At 35.9% G+C, this 22,175-nt stretch overlaps 2 protein-coding genes and 2 long non-coding RNA genes across 10 annotated transcripts; 3 read left to right on the top strand and 1 right to left on the bottom strand.

Annotated features, from left to right (window-relative positions):
- The first annotated feature begins 354 nt into the window (after positions 1 to 354).
- On the top strand, positions 355 to 2,099 carry LOC105425940 (epimerase family protein SDR39U1). 2 transcript variants are annotated; one of them, XM_011636962.3, is made up of 6 exons: positions 355 to 671; positions 765 to 871; positions 944 to 1,214; positions 1,281 to 1,546; positions 1,615 to 1,728; positions 1,796 to 2,099. In XM_011636962.3, the coding sequence occupies exons 1-6, from the start codon at positions 647 to 649 to the stop codon at positions 1,898 to 1,900; spliced, it is 888 nt and encodes a 295-aa protein (XP_011635264.2). In that variant the 5' UTR covers positions 355 to 646; the 3' UTR covers positions 1,901 to 2,099. The 2 variants fall into 2 exon arrangements, with proteins under 2 accessions (XP_011635264.2, XP_011635265.2); XM_011636963.2 differs by having other exon boundaries at positions 649 to 671; positions 954 to 1,214.
- LOC105425941 (uncharacterized) lies at positions 2,100 to 20,264 on the bottom strand. Of its 6 annotated transcripts, none has more exons than XM_089076596.1 (4): positions 20,134 to 20,264; positions 16,532 to 18,365; positions 11,963 to 12,132; positions 2,100 to 2,959 (listed from the first exon to the last, which is right to left on the bottom strand). In XM_089076596.1, the coding sequence occupies exons 3-4, from the start codon at positions 11,988 to 11,990 to the stop codon at positions 2,247 to 2,249; spliced, it is 741 nt and encodes a 246-aa protein (XP_088932722.1). In that variant the 5' UTR covers positions 11,991 to 12,132; positions 16,532 to 18,365; positions 20,134 to 20,264; the 3' UTR covers positions 2,100 to 2,246. The 6 variants fall into 6 exon arrangements, 3 of the variants coding, with proteins under 3 accessions (XP_088932722.1, XP_011635266.2, XP_088932721.1); XR_016139180.1 differs by lacking the exon at positions 20,134 to 20,264 and adding an exon at positions 6,063 to 6,249 and having other exon boundaries at positions 2,820 to 2,959; positions 16,532 to 18,737; XM_011636964.3 differs by lacking the exon at positions 20,134 to 20,264 and having other exon boundaries at positions 16,525 to 18,737.
- LOC148936555 (uncharacterized) lies at positions 7,708 to 8,718 on the top strand. The gene is made up of 2 exons (XR_016139183.1): positions 7,708 to 7,846; positions 8,347 to 8,718. It is a non-coding gene; the product is annotated as an uncharacterized LOC148936555 (long non-coding RNA).
- A 495-nt stretch (positions 20,265 to 20,759) lies between the features above and the next one.
- Positions 20,760 to 22,045, top strand: LOC148936554 (uncharacterized). The gene is made up of 2 exons (XR_016139182.1): positions 20,760 to 21,097; positions 21,207 to 22,045. It is a non-coding gene; the product is annotated as an uncharacterized LOC148936554 (long non-coding RNA).
- The last annotated feature ends 130 nt before the right edge of the window (positions 22,046 to 22,175 follow it).

Raw genomic sequence — 22,175 nt, 5'->3', positions numbered from 1 at the left:
TCGATTATTGTCCTATTCTTTGACTATGATTCGTTCCTATTGTAGACCGGAACTAATCGGCCGATTAAGGTTGTATAATATACGTGACCTGAACTATATATTTTCAGTACTGGCAGTAATTATCGGAACCAGCCTAATTATGTATGGGAGCGTCCCAGATGAGCACATTTTCAATCGGACACACCACTCATATCGGCTGATGTCTAGGAATTTTCTAGTGAGCCATCTATCAAAAAAATCTATTATTAAACCGACCAATCGGCAATGTGTCCGATTAGATCTCACCTTGCGAGTAACGTGAACAAACCTTTATGTATTTCACTATTCCTTTATGTTTCAAGAATAAAGCCAGCGGCACACGGCTTTTTTTTCTTGCTTGGTTTGCTAGCTGGATTTGCTTGCTTGTGAACTCTTGTTTTTAATTGGTATATTCTTTTAGATCTAAAAAAATATACCAATCGAAGACAAGAGCTCAGCAAGCACACGAATCCCAGCTAGCAAACTAGCAGAAAAAGAAGCATCGTGTGTCATTGGCTTAATTTTGTGATTGTTTCGTTCTAATTGCCAAGTCGTATCGCAACCGGCAACTTTGAAAATTTACTCTTAAAATAATTTGATATCAAAGTTTGGTTTTTGCTTTAAAAACATGACTTTAAAGCACGTAGTAATAGGTAAGCACACTCACAAATGGATTTATTATAATTTCACAAGATCGCTAAGTAACGAAATTACGTGATATGTATGAGGTTATATAATATTTTCAGGTGGTGGTACTGGTTTCATAGGATCACAGCTAATAAAATCATTAAGTCTCGAGGGTATTTCTTGCACATGCATTTCTCGAATGCCAGGTCCGAATAGAATATCATGGGTAAATTAAATATGGACATATTAAATTTATTAATGAAAATTAAATTGAGTATAGCTATATAAACATCTATAGAACAATTTAGAACGCTATGGACTACCAGAGAATACATCAGCTGTTATCAATGTTGCTGGGCAGAATATATTGGATATTAAGCAACGGTGGTCGCCCGGTTTTAAACAAAATGTCAGAAACAGCAGGGTGAAGACAACCAAGACTTTAGCAGACTCTGTACAAAATACCAAAGCTACAGTTTTTGCTACTATATCAGGAGTCTCGTATTACAAACCCAATAATACAGTATATACAGAAGAAAGCAAATGCGAATCTTATGATTTTTTATCAAGTAGAATATCATTTTTTTATTCATAATGTACTTATATTTGTAAATTAATTTTTTATTTTGCTATAGGACTTTGTCATGATTGGGAAGAAGCAGCAAAATTGCCAGAAGATTGCAACATTAGACAAGTGACAATAAGATCTGGAGTCGTATTAGGAAGAAGTGGTGGTATGATTAAAGAAATCTATCCACAATTCTTTGTTGGTCTTGGTGGCTCAATAGGAACTGGGAATCAATACATGCCCTGGATACATATCACTGATTTAGTCAATATGTTTATGTTTGTACTTAAAAATAATAATGTGCATGGTATATTAAATGGAGTAGCTCCTCAGGTAACATACATAATTTTATGCTCTTTAATTAAGATATAATTGCTAATTGTATATCACTCGGCCAACAGCTTATAACAAATAAGGAATTTACTAAAGCGTTTGCTGTGGCAATGAAAAGACCAGCAATTATACCTGTTCCAAGTTTTCTTCTGAAAATATTACTCAATGAGGAACGTGCAAAGGTCATTATATTATATACAAAAATTTAATATTTAATAATTTCATTTCATTTTTTCCCCTTTATTTCAGATCATGTTGGAAGGACAAAAGGTTATGCCAAAACGTGTTACAGAGTTAGGATTTCAATATCAATATCCAGATATCGAAAGTGCTTGTAAACAACTCCTTCAATGAATTATATACAAAGTATTTATGACGGAAAATAGAAACGGATAATTATAAAATTATTAAGCAATAATGTAATATATATTATTCAAATTGTTGATTTGCGATAAAACATCAAGTTTGAATGTATCTTTTATGATAGAAATTGTTATTTAATAATAAGTTATTTAGTATTATTTATTGCAATATAAATTAAATGAATATGAAATTTTGCTTTGCTACATAAATTTATTTTTAATACACAATCGCGAATTTATTACAAATATTAGTAATTTCGAAGACAATGAACATTACGAATAAATAATATTCGATTAATTATATTCTCCATGAAACACAAGTGAATACGATATGTATGTTATATAGCTTTACGTGTTGTCATTGTGGGAATACTACGAATATTTCTAGTACACTTGAAATAATTGAAATGTGTTGAATTTTCCGTATAAGGTCCCCTTTTCAGATTTGCTAAGTGGGAATTATCAAATTGCGTTTCGAACATTAAACTCGGATAACTCGAATTCTGCTGTATTCGATAACATGCTCTATTCAATGTACTGCCTAAGACATTGTCTGAGAGAGTAAATTCGTTGAACATGGGACATGATCTTGGCAAGTTTTTCAAAGGCTCCTTAGAATCAAAAGATAGCAATAATTGGTCCGAAGGATTGATCAAAGAACGATCGGGATACTTGAGTCGACTCATGTTTAAGAAATAATTAATTTCTTTTCTTAAGTTTTGTATCTCTTCTCTCGTTAATCCTTTCATACTGAGAGTGATCAAGAACCCATTTCTATGGAGAATATAAAGACCCATCTCGGTAGAGATCCCGACATGTCGAATGTCAGTGAGTCTCATCAATGAGAATTCACCTGAACTATCAGAGCACAATTTGTCGCTCCAAACGGATTTTTGGATAATAGCTTTATTCTCGTGTTTATACAAAATCAAGTCTTCCCATTCTCCAAAACTGTCGAGTCCAAATATGATTTCGCTCAGAAGCAAGATAATCAAGAAGTACACATTGCTCGTCAAATGGCTAAATATTCCAATGAAAATTACAGCCGACACTGAAAAATATAATTCTGTGTAAGATAAATATTAACAATAAAAATATAATTAGGAAATAAAAAGGCACATTTTTAGACTAAAATTGTATATTTATATACATTATATTTACAATTATTTTTACAAACTTTCAAAAAATAATTATGTATTTAATTAGATTGAAATTCTGTTAATTAAACATGAAGATTTTACACGTTAAAATTGAAGATACAATAATAAATCGTCTCTTACGGGCAAGCAACAACCATGCAATGCATCCTGGCCTTCGCGAAATATGTAATTTATTTTTATCTAGTATCTTGAGTTGAGGCTTTGCAATCATATTGCTATCATGAAATTTAACATTGCAGAAAAAATTTCAATAAATATCCTAATCACGTGAGATAGAATAAAAAAAGTAAGAAAATTTTGACACATGGTGCGAATCGCCGAAGATTAGTTGAAGTTGCACCATGCACTTGTTATTTTAAGATTTGGTCCTCTTTGTGTCTATATTGGATTTGTTCTTGTATTAACAAGTTCACTATGGAATTTGATCAGTGGAAAAATACAAATAAAAATAGAAAGAACATTCCAGTGAAAAAATAAATATAGTGCAAGAGGATGTATCAATAATGTTTTACATTTATTCATTTTACATTTTAAATGATCAATTATCTCGAAAATAAAATATATTTTCAGAAAAAAAGTTTCAAAGCAAAATTATAAGACTTTGAAAATTATAAGATTTATATCACATAATTATAATATTGATCTATTCTACAGATGGAGTCACTGTCACGACTTTTTCATAATCGTCATTTTTTTAAATAGAATCATAAATCTTTTATTACATAATATGATTCCTCTAATTATTTTAAATATCAAAATATAAATAAAATATATAAAAAATAAATATAAATAAAATATAAATACAAAAATACAATTATCAAAAAATTAATAGTTTACAAGATATTTTATGTTTTATTCTGATGTAATAAAGATACAGAATATAATATAACTTGTAAACTATTTATTTTTTGATAATCGTATCTTAACATTTTTATGATCTCATTGAGACAAATTGATGTAAAGAAGATATATATATATATATATATATATATATATATATATATATATATATACAGTTACTTTAAAAAAATTATGCAATTAAAAGTGTCCTAGTGTTGTAAATATGTAAATAGAGAAGAACTTTAAATCTTGGATAGCACTGACGTAAAGTGTTGTTCGAACAAGTGTTGCATCACAGTTTGATATTTACGTACATACCGTTTACGTTCTCCTTTTTTTGCAAGTCGTCGCACAAAATGATTAAATGATTATCAAGCGAGAAGTGATATTGTTCTTGATATCATAAAATTTAACAGCTAGATACACATGCTATATTACGTAGCTTATTTTATAACTTTTATAATGACATTGTCAGTCATAAAGACGTCTTTCTTTCGCAACTTCGTAAGACGTTTTAATAATTTTTATGTCATCTTTTAGACGTCTTTAAGAGATTCACTAATTCTTACTTATACTAAAACAAATTGTAAAAGATATATGATCATTTCTACTTGGATTACATAAAGTAAATGAAACACGCAATAAAACAGTCGTCTAATTACGTGCATCAGATATTTAAAGAATGTTACGGCTAATTGCAAAGTGTCTAAGCTTTCTCAGGCAGACAAGCCTCGACTTGAAACTTTCCACGCACATAAATGCGAAACATGAATTTCAAAACTGATCGTTCAATGCAGAATTATCATTAAGGGCCTGCGCGCAATGGAGCAAATATTAGGAACAGAAATAAATATTAAATTTTCAAAATTAAAAATTCGGCGTAGTATAACACACACTATAAAATGAAACAGAAGCAAGTTTCGGACAATTTAAATTAAAATATAAAAATCAACGGCAACAAAATTTCTTTCACTCTTTGTGACTTATTAAACAATTAAATAATTACGATAGAAATCATTATATTATTATATTATCAATTACAAAACAATATCTTTTATATCAATTACATTGAAAAAAAAAATTTAGAAACAATTGTTAGTTTATTACGCGTTTATTTCTATTAATTGTAAAAAAATTTGACTGTGTGACGAAATATACATATATTTCTGTGAAATATATTTAATCCTTCTTAATTATAAGACGGATCGTTTGTTATTATATAAATAAAATTTTTTTATTTCGCCGTACTTAAATAAATCTTATTTCTTAAACAAATAAAATTTTTAAGTATTTTTTTCGGTATATATTACATATGTACTCCTATCCTTCGATATATTATTACATTTCTTTCATTATCACATTGGATGATATTTACATATATTGCTAATTGTAAGGCCTGAACATTATAGCCAACAATGCAAAATATAAAATAAAATTAACAACATTATTAAAAAGTCTAAAACTTAAACAAACTTTAAGGCACTTTGCGGATTTGCGTCATTTTAATTAAAAATAAAAAAGGCGTTAAAAGGCGGTTTCAAATATAAACCGGCGGAATTATACTGCGCAAGAATATCGACAAGGCCCCGAGAGGTACAAAGGTTTTTGCACGAAGCGAACAATAAAGGAGAAGAGGAACGGAGGAACGCAGGATAAAAAGAAGATGGAAAACAAGAGGGGGGGGGGCGAGCTGGACTCTGAAAGTGGAACAAGCCGTGCGCCAGTGTGGGAGATAAGCGCGGACGAGGAATGCACGGCGCAGCGTGATTTGTATCTCTCCGTTCGTCGTCGTCGTCGTCGTCGTCGTCATCGTCGCCGCCGTCCCTCGAAGAACGGAGTCTGTGCCCGCGGTAGGTGCGTCCCTGATTGCCGGCTCTCTCGCGGCCAAGCGAGTGCAGGTGCGCGCCCGCCAGTCTGTCGCCAGGTCCCCTCTCGATGCCTCGAATACTCCCCCCCCTTCCTCCCCCCTCTCCCTGCCCCTCCCTTTCCCTTCCGCCGCGCGGTTCCCGTCACTACCACCGCCGTCACCGTCACCGCCACCGCCGCCACCACCGAGGAGATCTCGCAGTGAACTCCTCCGCTACCCCCCACCGTTTCAGCCGTGCCGAACAGGGCGGCAAGGGGAAGAAGGGTGCAGTATCGCCCGGCACTTACCTTCTCATTTTCGTGCTTCTCCTTTTCGCTCTCCTTTTCTCTCTTTTCCTCATTCTCTTTCTTCACCTTCCACGCTTACGCTCGCCTGAATCTGTACGTGTGTCGTATCTACCTGTGGCTCCCAGGTGGCTTCTTGTTCCGCTTCTTCTTCTTCTTCTTCTTTTTCTTCTTTTTCTTCATCTTTCGTCTGTCGAAGGAAAGAAATTCTGCTATTCGAGTGTGCCTCGTCGTCCTCTCACTGCCGATTTCCAATTTCATGTTTCATAACCAGATCAGTGTAACATCTTCTTAAATTTTCCAATTAATTAGATTCCAATCTTTTCTAAGACGATCTAATTATCATAGCTTGTAAAATAAATTCTATGTGTTATGTATATAGAGATATAGGAGATCGCTGTTCTAACAACGTGATGCGCCACAAATTAATCGTGATAATGATTTCTTAATTTAATTAACAAATCCTCTTTTACTTTTCATTTAATCACATATATATTTGAGAATATTCGCGAGTAGCAATTCGTTACTATTTAATAGCGAGTATCAACAAACTACTAGGCTTGGTTGGTTGATCCTCGACAGGATCGTGTGATCTTGCTGGATAAACAAGATACATCGCGATGAATCGGAAAAGAATTCCTGACAGGAGCGAAAGAGAGAAACATAGAGAGAAATCGTCGGTTGGGTGGTCGTCACGTGGGAAGAATAACAAAAAAATGTAAAGAAATAGCCAAGTATCACGACACTTGAAAACACCTTCTCGGACTACGCCAGATTAATTTGCAAATACCATCCAACAAGTGTCCATTGATATGTAGATATCATATTTGCGTCGTGAAATATTTTTTGCATGTTCAACAGAATCGTCTTTCCTCTGTCTCTTCAGAAAGAAAATCACCGAGCTGCTAATAAATCGTTAAAAAAATAAGATAATTAATATAAAAGTGAACTAAATGATTATAGAAAATAAAATATAATTTAATGACATTTTTTTATTCTTGGTCGTTTTGATCAATGAAGCAAGTTTTTTAATGAAGTTATTCCTTAAAAGAAAGAAAACACCTGATATCGCAAACAATATCAATACTTCTTACACAATTGTGAAAGTATTGACTCTGATATCCCGAAATAACGGTACCTGAAAGTATCGACTCCTTTGTCGATAAATAAATAAAAAAGACCAACTGACAGAAAGCAAGAAATCTAGCACAAAACGACTCGCTTTTCACAGACGTTAATAGAACGTAAAAGAAGCAAGTGAAGAATCTACTCTATCACAAAAAATTTAACGGGAGCATTTTCTTTTGCTTTAAGATAGATATACTATTTTGCTTTTGTACAAGATTCATACATTTGGTCGCCTTGATCCCCGGTTGACTTCACTGGAATTTATTGCGCCAGCGCATTTACAACGATTGCATCAGTGACGACTGAGCATTCTTTTTCTGCCTCTTGTGGCCAAGAGTAAAAACGTTCACGCTCGTTCACGTTGTACGTTGGCGTTATGTGATCCCACTTCCGTGATTTTGTGTCTCTTGTAGCTTCAAGAAACTACCCACTTTCCGCGGTCAAGGTCAAGTGGGGGAAAAATTACTGGGGATTTGTTCGGATATACGGTGCGTGAAATACGACTAATAAAGGCTACCATGAGAACCCATGCCCGGTTACCCATTTGTAATTAATGAAATGTTTTAAAAGACACCTGTGCGACCATCTCTGCCTGCGCACAGGTGGCTGCCTAGACTGCTACGGCGATAAACCTGGACTCGCTGGTACAGGTGTGCGCCGTAGGTACACCAGCACTCTATGAATCGGCAACTCATTGCAACGATACGATAAAATCGTGGCACCGCCACGAGGACTGATTGTCTAATGATTCCGCGCTATCAGCGATCATTGTTATCGCTCGTTAATGCCTCTTTTCAAAAAAAAAAAAAAAAAAGTGTCTTGATAATTTCTATATTTCAGATATTCTTCCGTTTGTCAAAAAATATTTTTCATTTATTAATTCAAATGCAATTAGAATTAAAATACTGATCTTTTTCCATTTAACAGAAAGAGGGAGAGGGAGAGAAAGTACGAGATAATTACAATTACAATTCTGTTTCTCTTTCAGAAAAATTTTATTTCTTAGATAATTAATGTACAGAATAATAGAATTTCTAATAAAAATTAATACGAACTTTCTTTTCATAATATTGCATTTACTGTTAATAAGCTGTACTAACAAATTATAAGTGTAATGAGATGTTAGGTGGTATTCTGATAATCTCTTATTCTTCAACAGATTTTAAGGGTTCAAGGACGTATCGCCCAAAGCGTGTCTCCAGTTTTGACAAAAATTCGAGCTCTCTTTTTTTTTTTACTCGACAATAAAACGACGATGAATGGACATCGCATATACGCAATACAAGGTAAAAACGGAAAACAGACTCCCACACGAATGCCCCGAGTGTAAAACATGAAAGAAAAACCGATCGTAAGAATTGAGGGAGGGAGTTCTTGAGAGTGTCAGCTATAAGATTAGTTTGAGTATGATTTAGATTTTTTTCTGAAAAGATCAAAGAATATCAAAAACAGTTCAGTAATAAACTCTATCCTAACGAAAATAAGGGTAGTTATTATTTTCGAATTATGTGACCCAAAATAAAAAGAAGAATTGTACAAAAAAAATCGATCTCCTTTTATCCATATAGATGTTCATTTCATAGAAAGATGGCGAATCAATTATTAAAGTTTAGTGTATTGTTAAAAGTATATTAAAAATATATTAAAAATATATTAAAAGAGACAGCCGAATAATTAATAATCTCGATGGCCTCGTGCCGTTTTGATAACACACACGATATATATAATATGATATAAGACGAGGCGAAACTCTCGTACAAGATTCGACCATGTGGGCATTTACGAGTTCACACAGGTTCACATACGGGCGTTTACCACTCTACGCATCATATGCTCGACTTATGAATGGTATCTGCACACGTTCCCACGTCATTGAATGAGCTTTGGGTCCCTCACGTTCGTCCGGCGGCCTGTATCGTGTGTAGCCGCCTGTATTCCTCACGTAAATCGTTCAATTCTCTCTCTCTCTCTCTCTCTCTCTCTCTCTCTCTCTCTCTCTCTCTCTCTCTCTTCTCACATTTCCCCTTCTTCCGTATCCTTTTAGTTCTACTTTCGTTCGAATAATATACTATTGAGAAGATTTCCGCGTGATAGATTTCTACTATACGAGCCATTCGAAAGAGAATAATCAGGAGAAATAAACACTTGTGTCTAAAGGCCATGAAAAATGTTAGTAATTGCTAACGATTCTACTGTCAGTTCGCACGGAAAGAATGGTATTGCTGAAGTGTCTAAAAATTTGAAATACATCTAAGATCTGGATGTAGATTCAAAAGTAGTCTTTTTGGATTTTCTTCAAAATGATCATGTAGGAACCGCTTAAACATGTTGTTAATGCTAAATTTTTTAATACTCTAACAAGCAATTCGAACGTCCTACATAAATATTTTGGTGATAAAATTATTTACAAATCTTCATTCGGTCAAATTTTTAGATACTTCAGTAAAAATGTTCTCTCCATGCGGAGTTGCTCTCAAGTTTGAGGTGATTATAACTCTTATAATCAAATTAATTTAGCTTCCTATTCTCTAAAAATTCTAATGTGTTATTCCTACAATAACAATTTATCAGTCAGTTTAATCTTTAATACTTTTAGCCACGGAGCCCTGAATATTTTAAGCTAAGCGAAATGACAAAATCGGCCGCGTCATCAAATACGCATGCCTTGGCCTCGGTGGGAAACAGGTGTTGGCTTGTTGCCGTTTCTACAGTGGTCGGCTTAGATTGCGGCATTGACAGAGACGCACCGGACGAACACCTGCACACCACTGATTGTACGCAAGATCCATGGTATCCTTCCCGGAGAGTATAACCCTTTTCCACGCCGTATATCTCGCCTTCCTCGCGACCCTCCCCACGATTCGACATCTGACGATACTCGTGGTTGGTCCTCTCACGAGAAGCGCGAAGGAACGAGAGCCTCAAGGATGTGTACATTCACGCGTGAGAGATAAGAAGAGGCTCAGAAATCAGAAAGGAAGGAGTCGAAAGAGAGCGAAGGAGACAGAGAAAGAAATCGCCGCATGAAATGGAACGGCCAATAATGGCGAACGTAGGGAGGAACGTAGAGAAGGAAAAAGAGAGAATAAGCGACATCGCCACGCACGAAGCGGAAACGCACGCACTGCGCGCTACGAAATACGCGGTTACTCCGTTTGTTGTTGATAGAAAAAGGAAAAAGGTATCAACATCAGAAAGAGATAGCTCGACAAAACAAAGGGAGAAACGAGGCCGAGCGAACGAGAGAGAGAGAGAGAGAGAGAGAGAGAGAGAGAGAGGCGTGTAAGAGATGGAGAACATGACGAGGACGGACGACGGCGGCGAGCGAGCGACTTGGACTGCAATGAATCGAAGAAGGACGACGAGATTGGGTTATGTTGGAGGCGCCGTGATTCAACCGAACGCGCAGGTGTGCCACAGACTGGCCGGCGCCTCTCTGGAATGCAGGCCTTCCCCCTTTCGCCCCTGTTCCCCGTCGGTCAGGCAGTCGGGCTTGGTCCCTCCGTGCTGTTTCTCCGGTATCCCCCCACCCCGGCTCCTCTCCACGTACAGAACCCCCAACGGGCCCCCTTCATGGTACCGCGACCCATCCACCACCACCACCACCATCATCACCACCATCGCCAATTACAGCACGCAAGCGCAAGTGCGAGCGCATGGGCGGGCGAGCGTGCTTAACATTTGGTATGTGTGTATGTGTACGTGTGAAATGTATGTATGCGCCTCGACGACGCTACGTCACGTCCTCTCACGGCAATCAGTGCAGCTGGCCACCAACGCGTTCCCACGGGGCCAAACCGACCAGGCCGGCTAGCTTCGGTCACCTTTGCGCGAACGCGCCTCTTACCTGTCCCTCACTTTTTCTCTTTTTCTTGATCTTTCTCCCGTTGCTCCTCTCGTGCGTCCGTTTCTCTTCCTTCGAGCCGTTCGCCTTCTCCTTTTTCTTTTCTTTTTCTGCGTTCTCTCGTCCCGCCCGCCCCCTCCCTTTGTATTTTCTTTACTCCATGAAGATTACCCTATGCCCACGAACGATATTTTCAATACCTTCGGAAATCGATACGGTGTACTTGGAAGTAGCGCGTGAAGCAGGAAGTCTCAAAAAAATTTGGAAATTTGGAAATTTATTAAAGTAAAACCAACCGTGAAAACAGAAATTGCCTTATAAATAGAGCTACCATAAAATATTCGCCGTGAATTGGTAACTAGAGGTTGTCTAACTACTTCACGATATAAAATTTGTTGCGTGTTGATGCGAAAATTAATTTCGCGTTTAGAATAATTATAGCGATTGGAAAGTACGGATTTCAAAGAAAAAAAAAAAGAAGAAAAAACCTTGGAAACAGAAAAACTTTTGTAGTTGACGCTGTTACATCAGATAGAAAGCGGTGTCAAATAACTCTCATGGGTGGCTGGTGCGTTTCTGGATTTTTTTTTACGCAACTCGCCTAATTTTAAAAACAAGTATAAAAGCCTCCGCAACTCGTTGTCGAGAATTATGGTGACAGGGGTTACGTAGGGGAGGCTTCCGTAATCAGTGAAGATGTAATCATAATTTAATCTTTACGATCGACAAGTTTTAGTATAAAACAATGGTCGCTTTCATGGCTTCAAAGCTTTTCCTAAAAGCTACATATAAATAATATACAGAGTTATATTTCTTCTCACGTTTCTAATTCTTTTTCATTTTGATTAAAACCAAACGAGAAAAAATTAAGCAAGTAAGGTCATATTCGGAGCAGGTGTCTTATTTCTACGGTATTCCAAAACGACTTTACCCATACGTATTGTAGAACATGCCTCCATTATCCATCTGCAGTTGCCGGTTTAACGGTGCCTGTTGAAAACCCCATTCCGTTTCGGCTAGTACCACACACAGTGCTTTGCACAGGACAAAGTAGCCGAGTTTCCATGACAATACTCTCGTCTTCCCCACATTCGAGGGCACCTGAAAAATACCAGATGGATCTCGTATTTATAACGAAGATGGTGGAACAGGATGGTGTAGAGGCCTCGGAGAACGAAACTCAAAATTCGCCGGGATTACTCGATATAGCTTTATCCCGTCAAATATGCAAGAAATTTTTTTCTATTTTGCAATGATCTCTTTCACGATTTCTTTTTCGAGCTTCATTGGAATAAATTCGTAATAAATATGTAAAAGGACGTATTTTAAAAATCACGTAATATGTGATAGTTTTTCATGACAATTTTAATAAACATTTTTTTATGATGATGACATCTATATGAGTAAAATATGAAGGAATTTTATAAAAGATAATATCATCATAAATATAATTATACTTAAAATTGTTAATTTTTTTTTTGGTTACATGGCACAATTGAGAATATAATTCCTTAAGAATGATTAAAGCTTGTTTTGTATATATACACAATAACGTAATACAATAATAATAATTTGACATTTTCCATTTTGTTCAGCATTTTTTCACGTGTAGGCACGACATGGAATTCCAAATGTTCTCCAAAATTCCCAAATGTTTGAAAGTTATAAAATAAACAGGTAACACTGATATTATTTCAAGTGAGCGTTTTAATTCGCATAACGACGAAAATGATGAAAGCAAACGACAAGATGCACCTCAAGAACTGTATAAAAAAAAATGCTTCTCATCCTATTAATTCGTCGTCTGTGTGTGTGTGTATATTGCCACTCGTTGCAGTATTAAAATATCAGAGAATTCTGGGTATTTTAAAAACGGATGACGAGGTAATATTTTTGCAGCGCGAACGGTTTGAACAGCTGCGCAAATAGTGAATCCACGCGCTTCCTCGGCCCGTGATTTCTGTCTCCGGCTCACGTTTCGCTTTGCAATTTTATTGCCGATTTTATTGAGAAAGCAAACATTCAAATACTGTCATGATAATTTCAAATTGATCGCTTGCCAAATTGATATGCATTTTATATTAACACGTGGAATGACAAATATTCGCATACATAATTTACAAAAAATAATAGAACATCGACAACATTATCATTCCTACAATCTATTAAAATTTTAATTTTTAATTATATAATATATATAAAAACACATATTTAGAACATATTTTTTTTATTTACATAATACTTTCAAGTACTGATTTCTAAATGCAAATGATATTTCGAGTATGAACTGACTTTGGAAAATATTTTTTTGTAGATTAGAACGAAGTATAGAAGATAATGATAAATATAACAATTCAGTTGGAGAGATCATTCTTATAAACTCGTGATAATTTTTTTCAGAGGGTTACTATAGCTTTCTATGTCTCGTATGTATAGGTATTTGGTGTTACAAATGTACTACCGATTCGAATATAACACAATGGGAGATCGACATAATGACCATGTATAATGGCCATGTCTCGAACAAATCGCAATCGAGAGCAGCAGTGTACACGCGTCATATCAGTTACAAATGACTTGTGTTGCTGCATTTATATGACTGCATTGTCTTATTCACTCTGGATATGAATGCACTCACAAATACTGATACTTTACGAATATATCACGCATACCGAGAGTCATAGTAATAAGAATGTACTGAATCAGTAATAAATGTTCAAATTAGATAGTGCTACTGCTATTGAAATAATCGTTATCTTAATTTCGAAATAAAGATTTGAGGTAAAACAAAAATGAATTGGGAGAAACAAGGATAGGTAAGAGTGGAGTATCTCGAATTTACCAGGTACATATATCCTTGTCACACGAATGTGGCAATATATACCTAAGAATGTAGATACAAAAAAGAATAAAACAAATAAAATGTGTGCATATTTATTGTTTTTAGTTCTCTCTTAGTTCTCTATTTTTTTTTTCCTTCCATCTGACAACTTTGATTTTTAGACTTCTACTTCAGTCTTTTCATTCTGTCAAATCCTTCAGTGAAGAGAGTTCGTATCTTCCTTCGAGGCATTACCTTATTGAGATCTGATGGCAATCAGCATCATAATATTCCACCCGCAAATAGAAATTAGGATGACGAATAGAGAAGATAATGGGAAAGAGATAATGAGAAGAAAAAAGCAAGATGAGGATTAAAACGAGGAAAAGAGCGCGCCAGACGTGCGCCAAGCGTGAGCGTATAGTTATAGCCTCTCCCTCTTTCTCTCTCACTCACTCTCTGCCAGTCCCCCTGTCCTCCGTGCCTCTTCCTGATACGATGTTAGTCTTGTAGGCAGCCGGGGATCAGGAGAGTCGCCCCACAGCTAACACGTGCAAGGCGCACGTGCACTTCGAGAGAGAGACCGACCACTCTAGCCGCTGGCGCACAATCATCGGATGCCAAGATACACTCCACGGAATAATTTTCGATGGGGCACTCCCATGTCTTCCTTCTTCTCTCTCTCTCTCTCTCTCTCTCTCTCTCTCTCTCTCTCTCTCCTCTTCTTTTTCTCCTTCTTTAGTCGGGCAAAATCGAAGAAAGATTCGCCGCAAAGGCGAGCCAGTATTGTACTTAATATCACCTCGTCGTTTGAAGCGACCGCGATAATCGTCTAAAAATATCACGCAATCTCATCTTTTCTTTTCAAAGATGTAGAATTAAGGAGAGCTTTTACAAAAATGTTTTTGCAAAATCTAAAATAATTCACAATTTTGTATTGTATGCGAAATGTGTTTGCTGTGTCATCGTGTCATATCGCCTAAGTTAACAAATTGATGACAGGAAGAGTACTACGCAACATGTTTCAGACGGAAGAAATCTTAAGAGATCAGTTTATCATATCAGTTCTTACATTATCAAAGTGCTTTCTGCCGTCGTCTCTGTCTCGATGAATTTGCTTACATTATAACTGGAGAGAAAATTGTTCCTATTTATCTAATCTTATTTAAGTCGTCCCGATTGATCTACACTCAAGATAATTATGTTTTGATCAGAGTAAACAGTGTGTTTGAGTTCGATTTTACTCGCAGCTGCACTAACAATTACGCATGTACTATATATATAAATTGACGAATCGTGAATTAATTAAAATTAATCAAAACGTTATAATCAAACTATATATTTAAATTTATTAACATGTACATTTTATTTCATAAAATTCATGTAATAAATTCTCTTGTCACTTTTGCATAGATACTATTCTTCTTCCCACTCACAGTTTACACTGCAAACCAATATCCATGATCATTCGAACATGTACGGGACGATACGACATAACGGAAAAAGCGATTGATATTAGCATGCTAAAGCGCAGAGTGGATTAAATATGCCGCGTTGCGCATTTTAAAATTACCTGTGCGAAATTCAAACTCTTTGATCTCATCAAACAATTCGCCAACAAATTACATATGAATAAATAACGAACAGAATTGTAAGTTATGAATCATAATATACTGGATTTTTTAAATTTAATAACATTTTTTGGATTTAATAATTGTGCAGAATAACATTCTGCATGACAATTCTGATGATCTGCACACACACACACACACACACACACACACACACACACACACACACACACACACACACACACACACACACACACACACACACATTCAGATCATTTATTAATTTTGTATGATTGTATGATAAATTGCAAATTATGAGTCATAAATAATAGCATCTGGTTTTAGGCACTGTGGAGAAACATTATTAAAAACGTTAAACATAAGATATTGCTATATTTTATTGTATAAAATATAGACAATATCTTATGTTTAATGTTTTTAATAATAATTTTTACTTATGTTCATTGTCAGGTAATTTTTATTTTGAATTTTTATTTCCAAAATTTATTATTTATGTCATAAGCATATCTAGAGTTTTTTTTTGGAGGAGAAGGTTATCAATTCTGTTAACATATAAACAATAATTTTTTTGTGCCAATGAATTATTTTCTTTGGAGCTTTTAAAGCTTAGGGAATATCGTACCTGATTTTGAATGAGAAAAAATCTTAGGTTTTTGTAAATATTAGATTTTTTGTAAATCGTAACTTTAACTTTACTTAAATTTTTTTTTAATTTCATTTCAGAAGGAGGAGAGGAGATTTGAATCTTCCATCCCCTCTCCTCCTTCTTCTAAGTCGCCCATAGTTCCTAATGTTTCCTCATTGTACGCAGGGCCTGACGCTAGCTTAAAGATTAACTCGGACTGCGCCAGCTTTCCTCATGATTTTCCACATGGTGTACGCACGGCGCGGCGCGGCGCTCCATAAATTTATTCGTAAGAGTGTACGACGTGTGTGCGTGTGTGCGTGCGTGCGTGCGTGTGTGTGTGTGTGTGTGTGTGTGTGTGTGTGTGTGTGTGTGTGTGTGTGTGCGTGTGCGCGCGCGCGCTCACACGGTCCTGCGCGCGCACACGCGCGCGCAAGGTAAGCCTGAGTACCTACCTACCACCTATACAGGCCATTTCACGAACGGATGCGGCGCGGCAGCAGGAAGCGCATGATTACGTTCGGCTCACCTCGGATTTACATTCTCAGCGTTGCGTGTGCGGCAGCTGTGCAGGAGATACTCCACCGATTTACTCCATCGGTCGCACAGTCCTCGCACAGTCGTTTTGTTGTCCCGATTTCGAAAAGGAATAAAACGAGACGAGACGCTAATTATAGGCATACCGCTTCTTTCATGCGACAGCGCACTTGGCTCCGCGAAGTCACGTGGGCTATTGATAAATTTTATTCGACATAACGATATATGTTTCTGGAAAAGCGCGGTGAAGTTACCGAGATAACTTTCATATCTTTAACCTCGAAAGACTTAGAGGGATTTGTTATTGTTTTACCATTAAAGAAATTTCAGCATTTCCTTAATCAATAAATGTATTTTTAAAATTGTCAAAATATTTAAATAATAACATAAAAATAATATTAAAAATATTTAATTTATACAAATATATTATTTTGCATAACTATTCAATTTTTTTATAATAGATACAATATAAATCCTAATTTATGATTTAGAATCCTAAAATTTAGAACGTAAGATTTTTATTTTCCCATAACATTTCATTAAAATAGAACTTTAATAGAGAATATAAAATTTTTTATATTTTAATTAAATAAAAATCAAGAATATTTTTTTATGAAATATACGCTCTGATTCTTGTTATGTAATATTTATATTAGATTATGTAAATGTAACATTTATTCATTCGACGTGGATTACGTAGGATTTATCGTAGGTTGGTAGAGCAAACATAACTGAGCAATTTCTCAAGATTGGTTCTCCTATCGGCGATAATCTCTCTTATCAAATATGTGGAAATGACTCAAGAACACGATGTCGAACGTAGATAATCGTGCTCGATTCAATCTAGACCTAGTTATATGCCGATGGACTTTTAAGTACATTTAAACCGAAAGTATCCTGATAAACCTTGAGAAACCACGCGTTATCACGCAGACGATAGGGTTTGCGTAAACAAATGTGAAACTCAAGTGCAAAATGAGTGCAGCCGAACGGACTGTCAGTTGATCGATTAACTTCCTAATCGAATCACTTCCTTCGATCATTCATACAACTTATACCGAGGCCAATTTTTATCGCCTGAAATTTTTGATTAATAATTTATAAAGCTATCTTTCGCTGTTGGTCAAAATACGCATGTCGCATAACGCATAACAATACCAATATTGCATCGCAAAGTTTCTATACAAAAATAATACAATAGTGATTGAATAATATCGCGTAGTCGTTAGTTTTACACTGAAAGTATTTCGCACTTTTTCTGTAACGATGCCGATTTCGCATTTTCGCAACAAAGTTACATTTATATTATCATTACACTTACTACTATTTTCTCCGAGTGTAAATACATTTGTAAATTTCCGTACAATCGAATCGAAACGTGACTGTGCGGAAATTTCAATACAATGTCGTAGAATGATAATGTCGACAGACTAATCTCACTTTGTAATGTTACGTTAGCCGTGGACTAACGTTTCCTGTGTAATTGAGCGGTCTCGCCGGTGATACGGCGCCAAAGAGGTAAACATCGGATAGTCCCCGGGGCCGAGGGATCTCAATGGAAAGTATCAGTAAATTCTCTCGCGTATACATGATAACGTGCCGCGGCGGGTTTCCTCAGTTTATTTATTCCCGGGTCAAGGGAACTCTGTTTCTTAAACACCGAGGTCAAGGAGTCAATGAGATCCGGTTGCTCAGGTATGTAACCGCACAAGTGTCTGCCGGCCGAGTCTCACGGGCGTCTCGCGTTTGGTTTTGTTCCCTGTAATTTTCCACAGGATTATTTCTCGTGCGTTCCTCCTCTTCCTCCTTCGAGATAGAGAAACAGAGATAGAGCTAGAAATAGATAAATAGAGAAAAGGAGAAGGAGGAAGCGAGCGAGCGAGCGAGAGCGAGCGAGAGAGAGAGAGAGAGAGAGAGAGAGAGAGAGAGAGAGAGAGAGAGAGAGAGAGAGACTTCATCAACAACACGTCGGGAAATTATGTGAGAAATGTGTCGTCGCCATTCTGTAACGATCGTTACTCAGATAATTTCCATGAACAGCTATCTTTTTTTGCACGTCGCCAATAGGTGTGACTCGGCTTTTTTTATTCTTATCATCACTTTTTTATTCTTATCATCACTGTGAAAGAGAAGGAACATGTATTGGCGAACTGTCAGATACTCTGCGAAAAAGTATTGTATTTTTACTATTCTGAAATTGCACGCGATATTGATTAAATAAATCCATGTGTTATATCTTCCTCGCCGATAATAATAAATAAGCGTACTCATTTTTTTATCTTTGCTTATCGACACACAAAAAAGAATATATTAGCCATACTACTAGCAAACTATTAGGATTGTATGTGTCATACATTGACAAAAGTGTAAAAATTTCATAGATTGTCCTATTATTTTTTTCTAAAAAAATCTTATCTGCGTAAAAATTGAGCACAGTTTTCTGAATAGTTTAAAAATTATTTAATTTTCAAGTTTGCATTGATTCTTATGTAAAGAGAAATCGCGTATTACAACATTACAACAATTCAGGAACTAAGTACTATACTTATAACATATTTTTAACGTATATCTTGTTTTAAATTTGTTAAATAAATATATATAAATATATATAAATATATATAAATATAAAAATAAATATTAAATATATATATTAATAAATATATTTAATATATATAAAAAAATTATTTTTCTATTTCATCACATACGTATAACTTATTTGATATCAATAGTAAACTCAAAATCTGCTTATAAATTATTAGTTATTTTTGTCTCTTACAGTTAATTTTAAAAGGTATTCATACCAAAGTTTTTATCATCCATTGAAAAATTAAAAATTTTTCTTATTAATTATAAATCTTTTCTTTCACGAAAATGTTAAAAACTATGTTATTTTATTTATAGTTTAATTTTTTTCATAAATCAAATGTAATTATTTGATTTTCGAAATTACATTTATCCTTTTAATTACAAATAATTGTATGAATAAAATATAACATATAATCTGATGTGTTTGTGACGTGCCTCCTCTCCCCACACAACCATTTTTAATCCATGATGCGAAAAATTTCAATTTATAATCTCTAATATAAATAAATAAATAAATTTTAAACTTTTAGATAGGAATATGCTGTTCCTGGAGATCTCAATAATTGACGTATCGACGTTCGAACTTTATTAGATCGTTGATTTAAAGGATTTGATGATTCGTGGTCGCTAATGTACACATGTACAGGAGGGAGAGAGAGAGAGAGAGAGAGAGAGAGAGAGAGAGAGAGAGAGAGAAAGGGCGAGAGAATTCTTGGCGTGCAGCTGCGGTGCCGATCGCGTAAATATCTCGCGAGCGGTTGTGTCAATGATTCCGCGCGTCCACCCCGCTGCTCTCAATTGTTTCCACAAGCTGCCCGTTTCCGCGGATGAGTCCCGAGGCGCGCATGTCGACGACGCCTGAAAATTCTACGAAGCGTGTCGCCGCTAGTCCAACTCATTCTCTCTGCCCCTCTCTCTCTCTCTCTCTCTCTTTTTATTACTTTTTCTCCTCCTATCGAGCGGCTGGCGCGGCTACCTCTTCTTTTTTATTTAACCCGTTTGTAACGCCGGACATCAGGCGGGTTCCTGTCTTCAACAACCGGTAACGAGAGTCACAAAACGTACGTGCGAGCACCTAAGCCGAGAGAGCGAGACGGAAGACACAAAATACGATGTAATCACAACGACGCCATCGCCTCAAGCGGGATATTCGCTGGGGAGATTGAGCTGTCCGAGGGACGATATTTGCGTTACGGCCCGAATAAAGGACGAATGTACGAAATAACTTGTGAAAGAGTGTCATAAAGAGAGGCGATCATTTAAAAAAAGAGGATCGCTCATGAATAAAATCCTTTAAGATCCTTCTCTTGCACCAATGTTATTTTGGCTTTAATCTTAATAAAATAAATGCAAATTAAAGCACTTTAGGTGCCACTTTTGCTTTGATACAACAAATTTGAAGTTTTAATTGATTAAAGCCAAATCTTGATTAAAGCCAAAATAACATAGGTGCAAAACGAGGCTTTAAGTGCAACATAATCACAATGCTGTCATTTCGAATAAAATGTCTGAGAGGATTGAACTATTTGAGGTAATTCTTGTCAGGTTTAAATACAGATGATCGAATATATGGTTCTTTAAAGCTATTGTTTTCTGATGGATGCATACAGCAAATAAAATGATGTTAATATCCAGTAACATCAACATAATCCGATTAAAAATTGCATATTGTATTATAGACAAAACATATACAACGTTAAATTATGTCACATTTAAAATTATCATATTTTGATATGGCCTCAGTATTACTTTTGTTCTTATGACTATTGACAACAAAACCATTGTGGACAGTTAACTTTGAGAATTGTCACATTACCTATATAATGCGCTTTATCCGAGGGACGTTCTTAGAACATAAGACATTATTCGGACGTCCTCTGAACATCCTTAGGACGTTCCTTGAAGGTTTGTAGGTATGTAACATATAGTTACATGCTTTCTCTCTAATTTCATAAATATCCATTTTATATAATGTGATATACAAGCATATTTATTTAAATTGTAATGATTTTAGTGGAATTTTGCGACATCAGTGAACAGGAGCGCGTAAATTTATTCGCGCACCATTCGCCGCTGCAAGAAAATTTGAACGGCCGGAATCATGGTATACAGGTTAGCGAACGACCATCGTCGTACATCGGATACATAGAGCCTGGGACGGTGCTGGTCGACCGCCTGTTACGGTATTGGTGGCGACAGTGTCTTCGTAGTAGTGGTAGCCGTGATGGCTAGTGGCTGGCGCCGCCGGACGTTCAACAATAGTCGCATTCCCCTTTCCCGTCTCCCTTTTACACTCCCCTCATGTTCCACCGACGCCGTCAGTCGCACAGTCGTCAAACATCCCGACTACTGATAGCCTCGAATCGGACTTCATATCTGTGCAATTTTTACATGAAATCTAACAGTTCTTTCGTTCACGCGTCAATCTTAATTCGATCACAATTGTTTTCTCTCTTTCTCCGTGATTACGAGTTGGTTATATCGATGTTAATTTCACGTACGGTCATGTATTTTTTTTTTTTATGTAAAGTTTTCTTATAAAGAAATTTTTTTAATTACGAAAAGCGACTGTTTGATTCACGAAACATTCATTCCCATCCTTTTGATTTGTAATCGCGAGTTTATCTAACAATTGATAGATCGACTTATCCGATAATTTTTTAAAACGTTTTAAAATTAGCTTGTTATGTAAAACAATTTTTTTTTTATTTTTATAAATCCTTTTGTACACTGAAATTACGTAACTTTTATTTATCAAAAATATCTGTAACAAAGGAATTTTCTGTAAAATATAGAATTTATATTGGAAATTTGTGTATTGGAATTAAAAAAAAATTCCAAGTGAATTCCGGCTTAATCGAAGAGAGAATTGCGTGACGCTCAAAGCCATCGCTACTCCATTCGGGCAGCGATTGCGCCGTACAAATGCTGGAAGCGTCTGGAGGATAGGCGCGGGGAGCCGGGGTGGGGCAAGGCTATAAAA

Source organism: Pogonomyrmex barbatus, unplaced genomic scaffold, assembly GCF_055798465.1.
Source record: "Pogonomyrmex barbatus isolate J1 unplaced genomic scaffold, ASM5579846v1 scaffold2, whole genome shotgun sequence".
Taxonomy (NCBI): domain Eukaryota; kingdom Metazoa; phylum Arthropoda; class Insecta; order Hymenoptera; family Formicidae; genus Pogonomyrmex; species Pogonomyrmex barbatus.
Note: the sequence above shows the minus strand (reverse complement) of the source record. Positions and strands in the feature narration are given on the sequence as shown.

Coding starts and splice junctions, on each gene's coding strand:
- LOC105425940 (XM_011636962.3), top strand. CDS start 647: ATGACTTTAAAGCACGTAGTAATAG. Junction 1,547..1,614: donor TAAATGGAGTAGCTCCTCAG/GTAACATACATA, acceptor CTCGGCCAACAG/CTTATAACAAATAAGGAATT. Junction 1,729..1,795: donor TCAATGAGGAACGTGCAAAG/GTCATTATATTA, acceptor CCTTTATTTCAG/ATCATGTTGGAAGGACAAAA.
- LOC105425941 (XM_089076596.1), bottom strand. CDS start 11,990: ATGGAGGCATGTTCTACAATACGTATGG. Junction 2,960..11,962: donor ATGTTCTACAATACGTATGG/GTAAAGTCGTTT, acceptor TATATTTTTCAG/TGTCGGCTGTAATTTTCATT.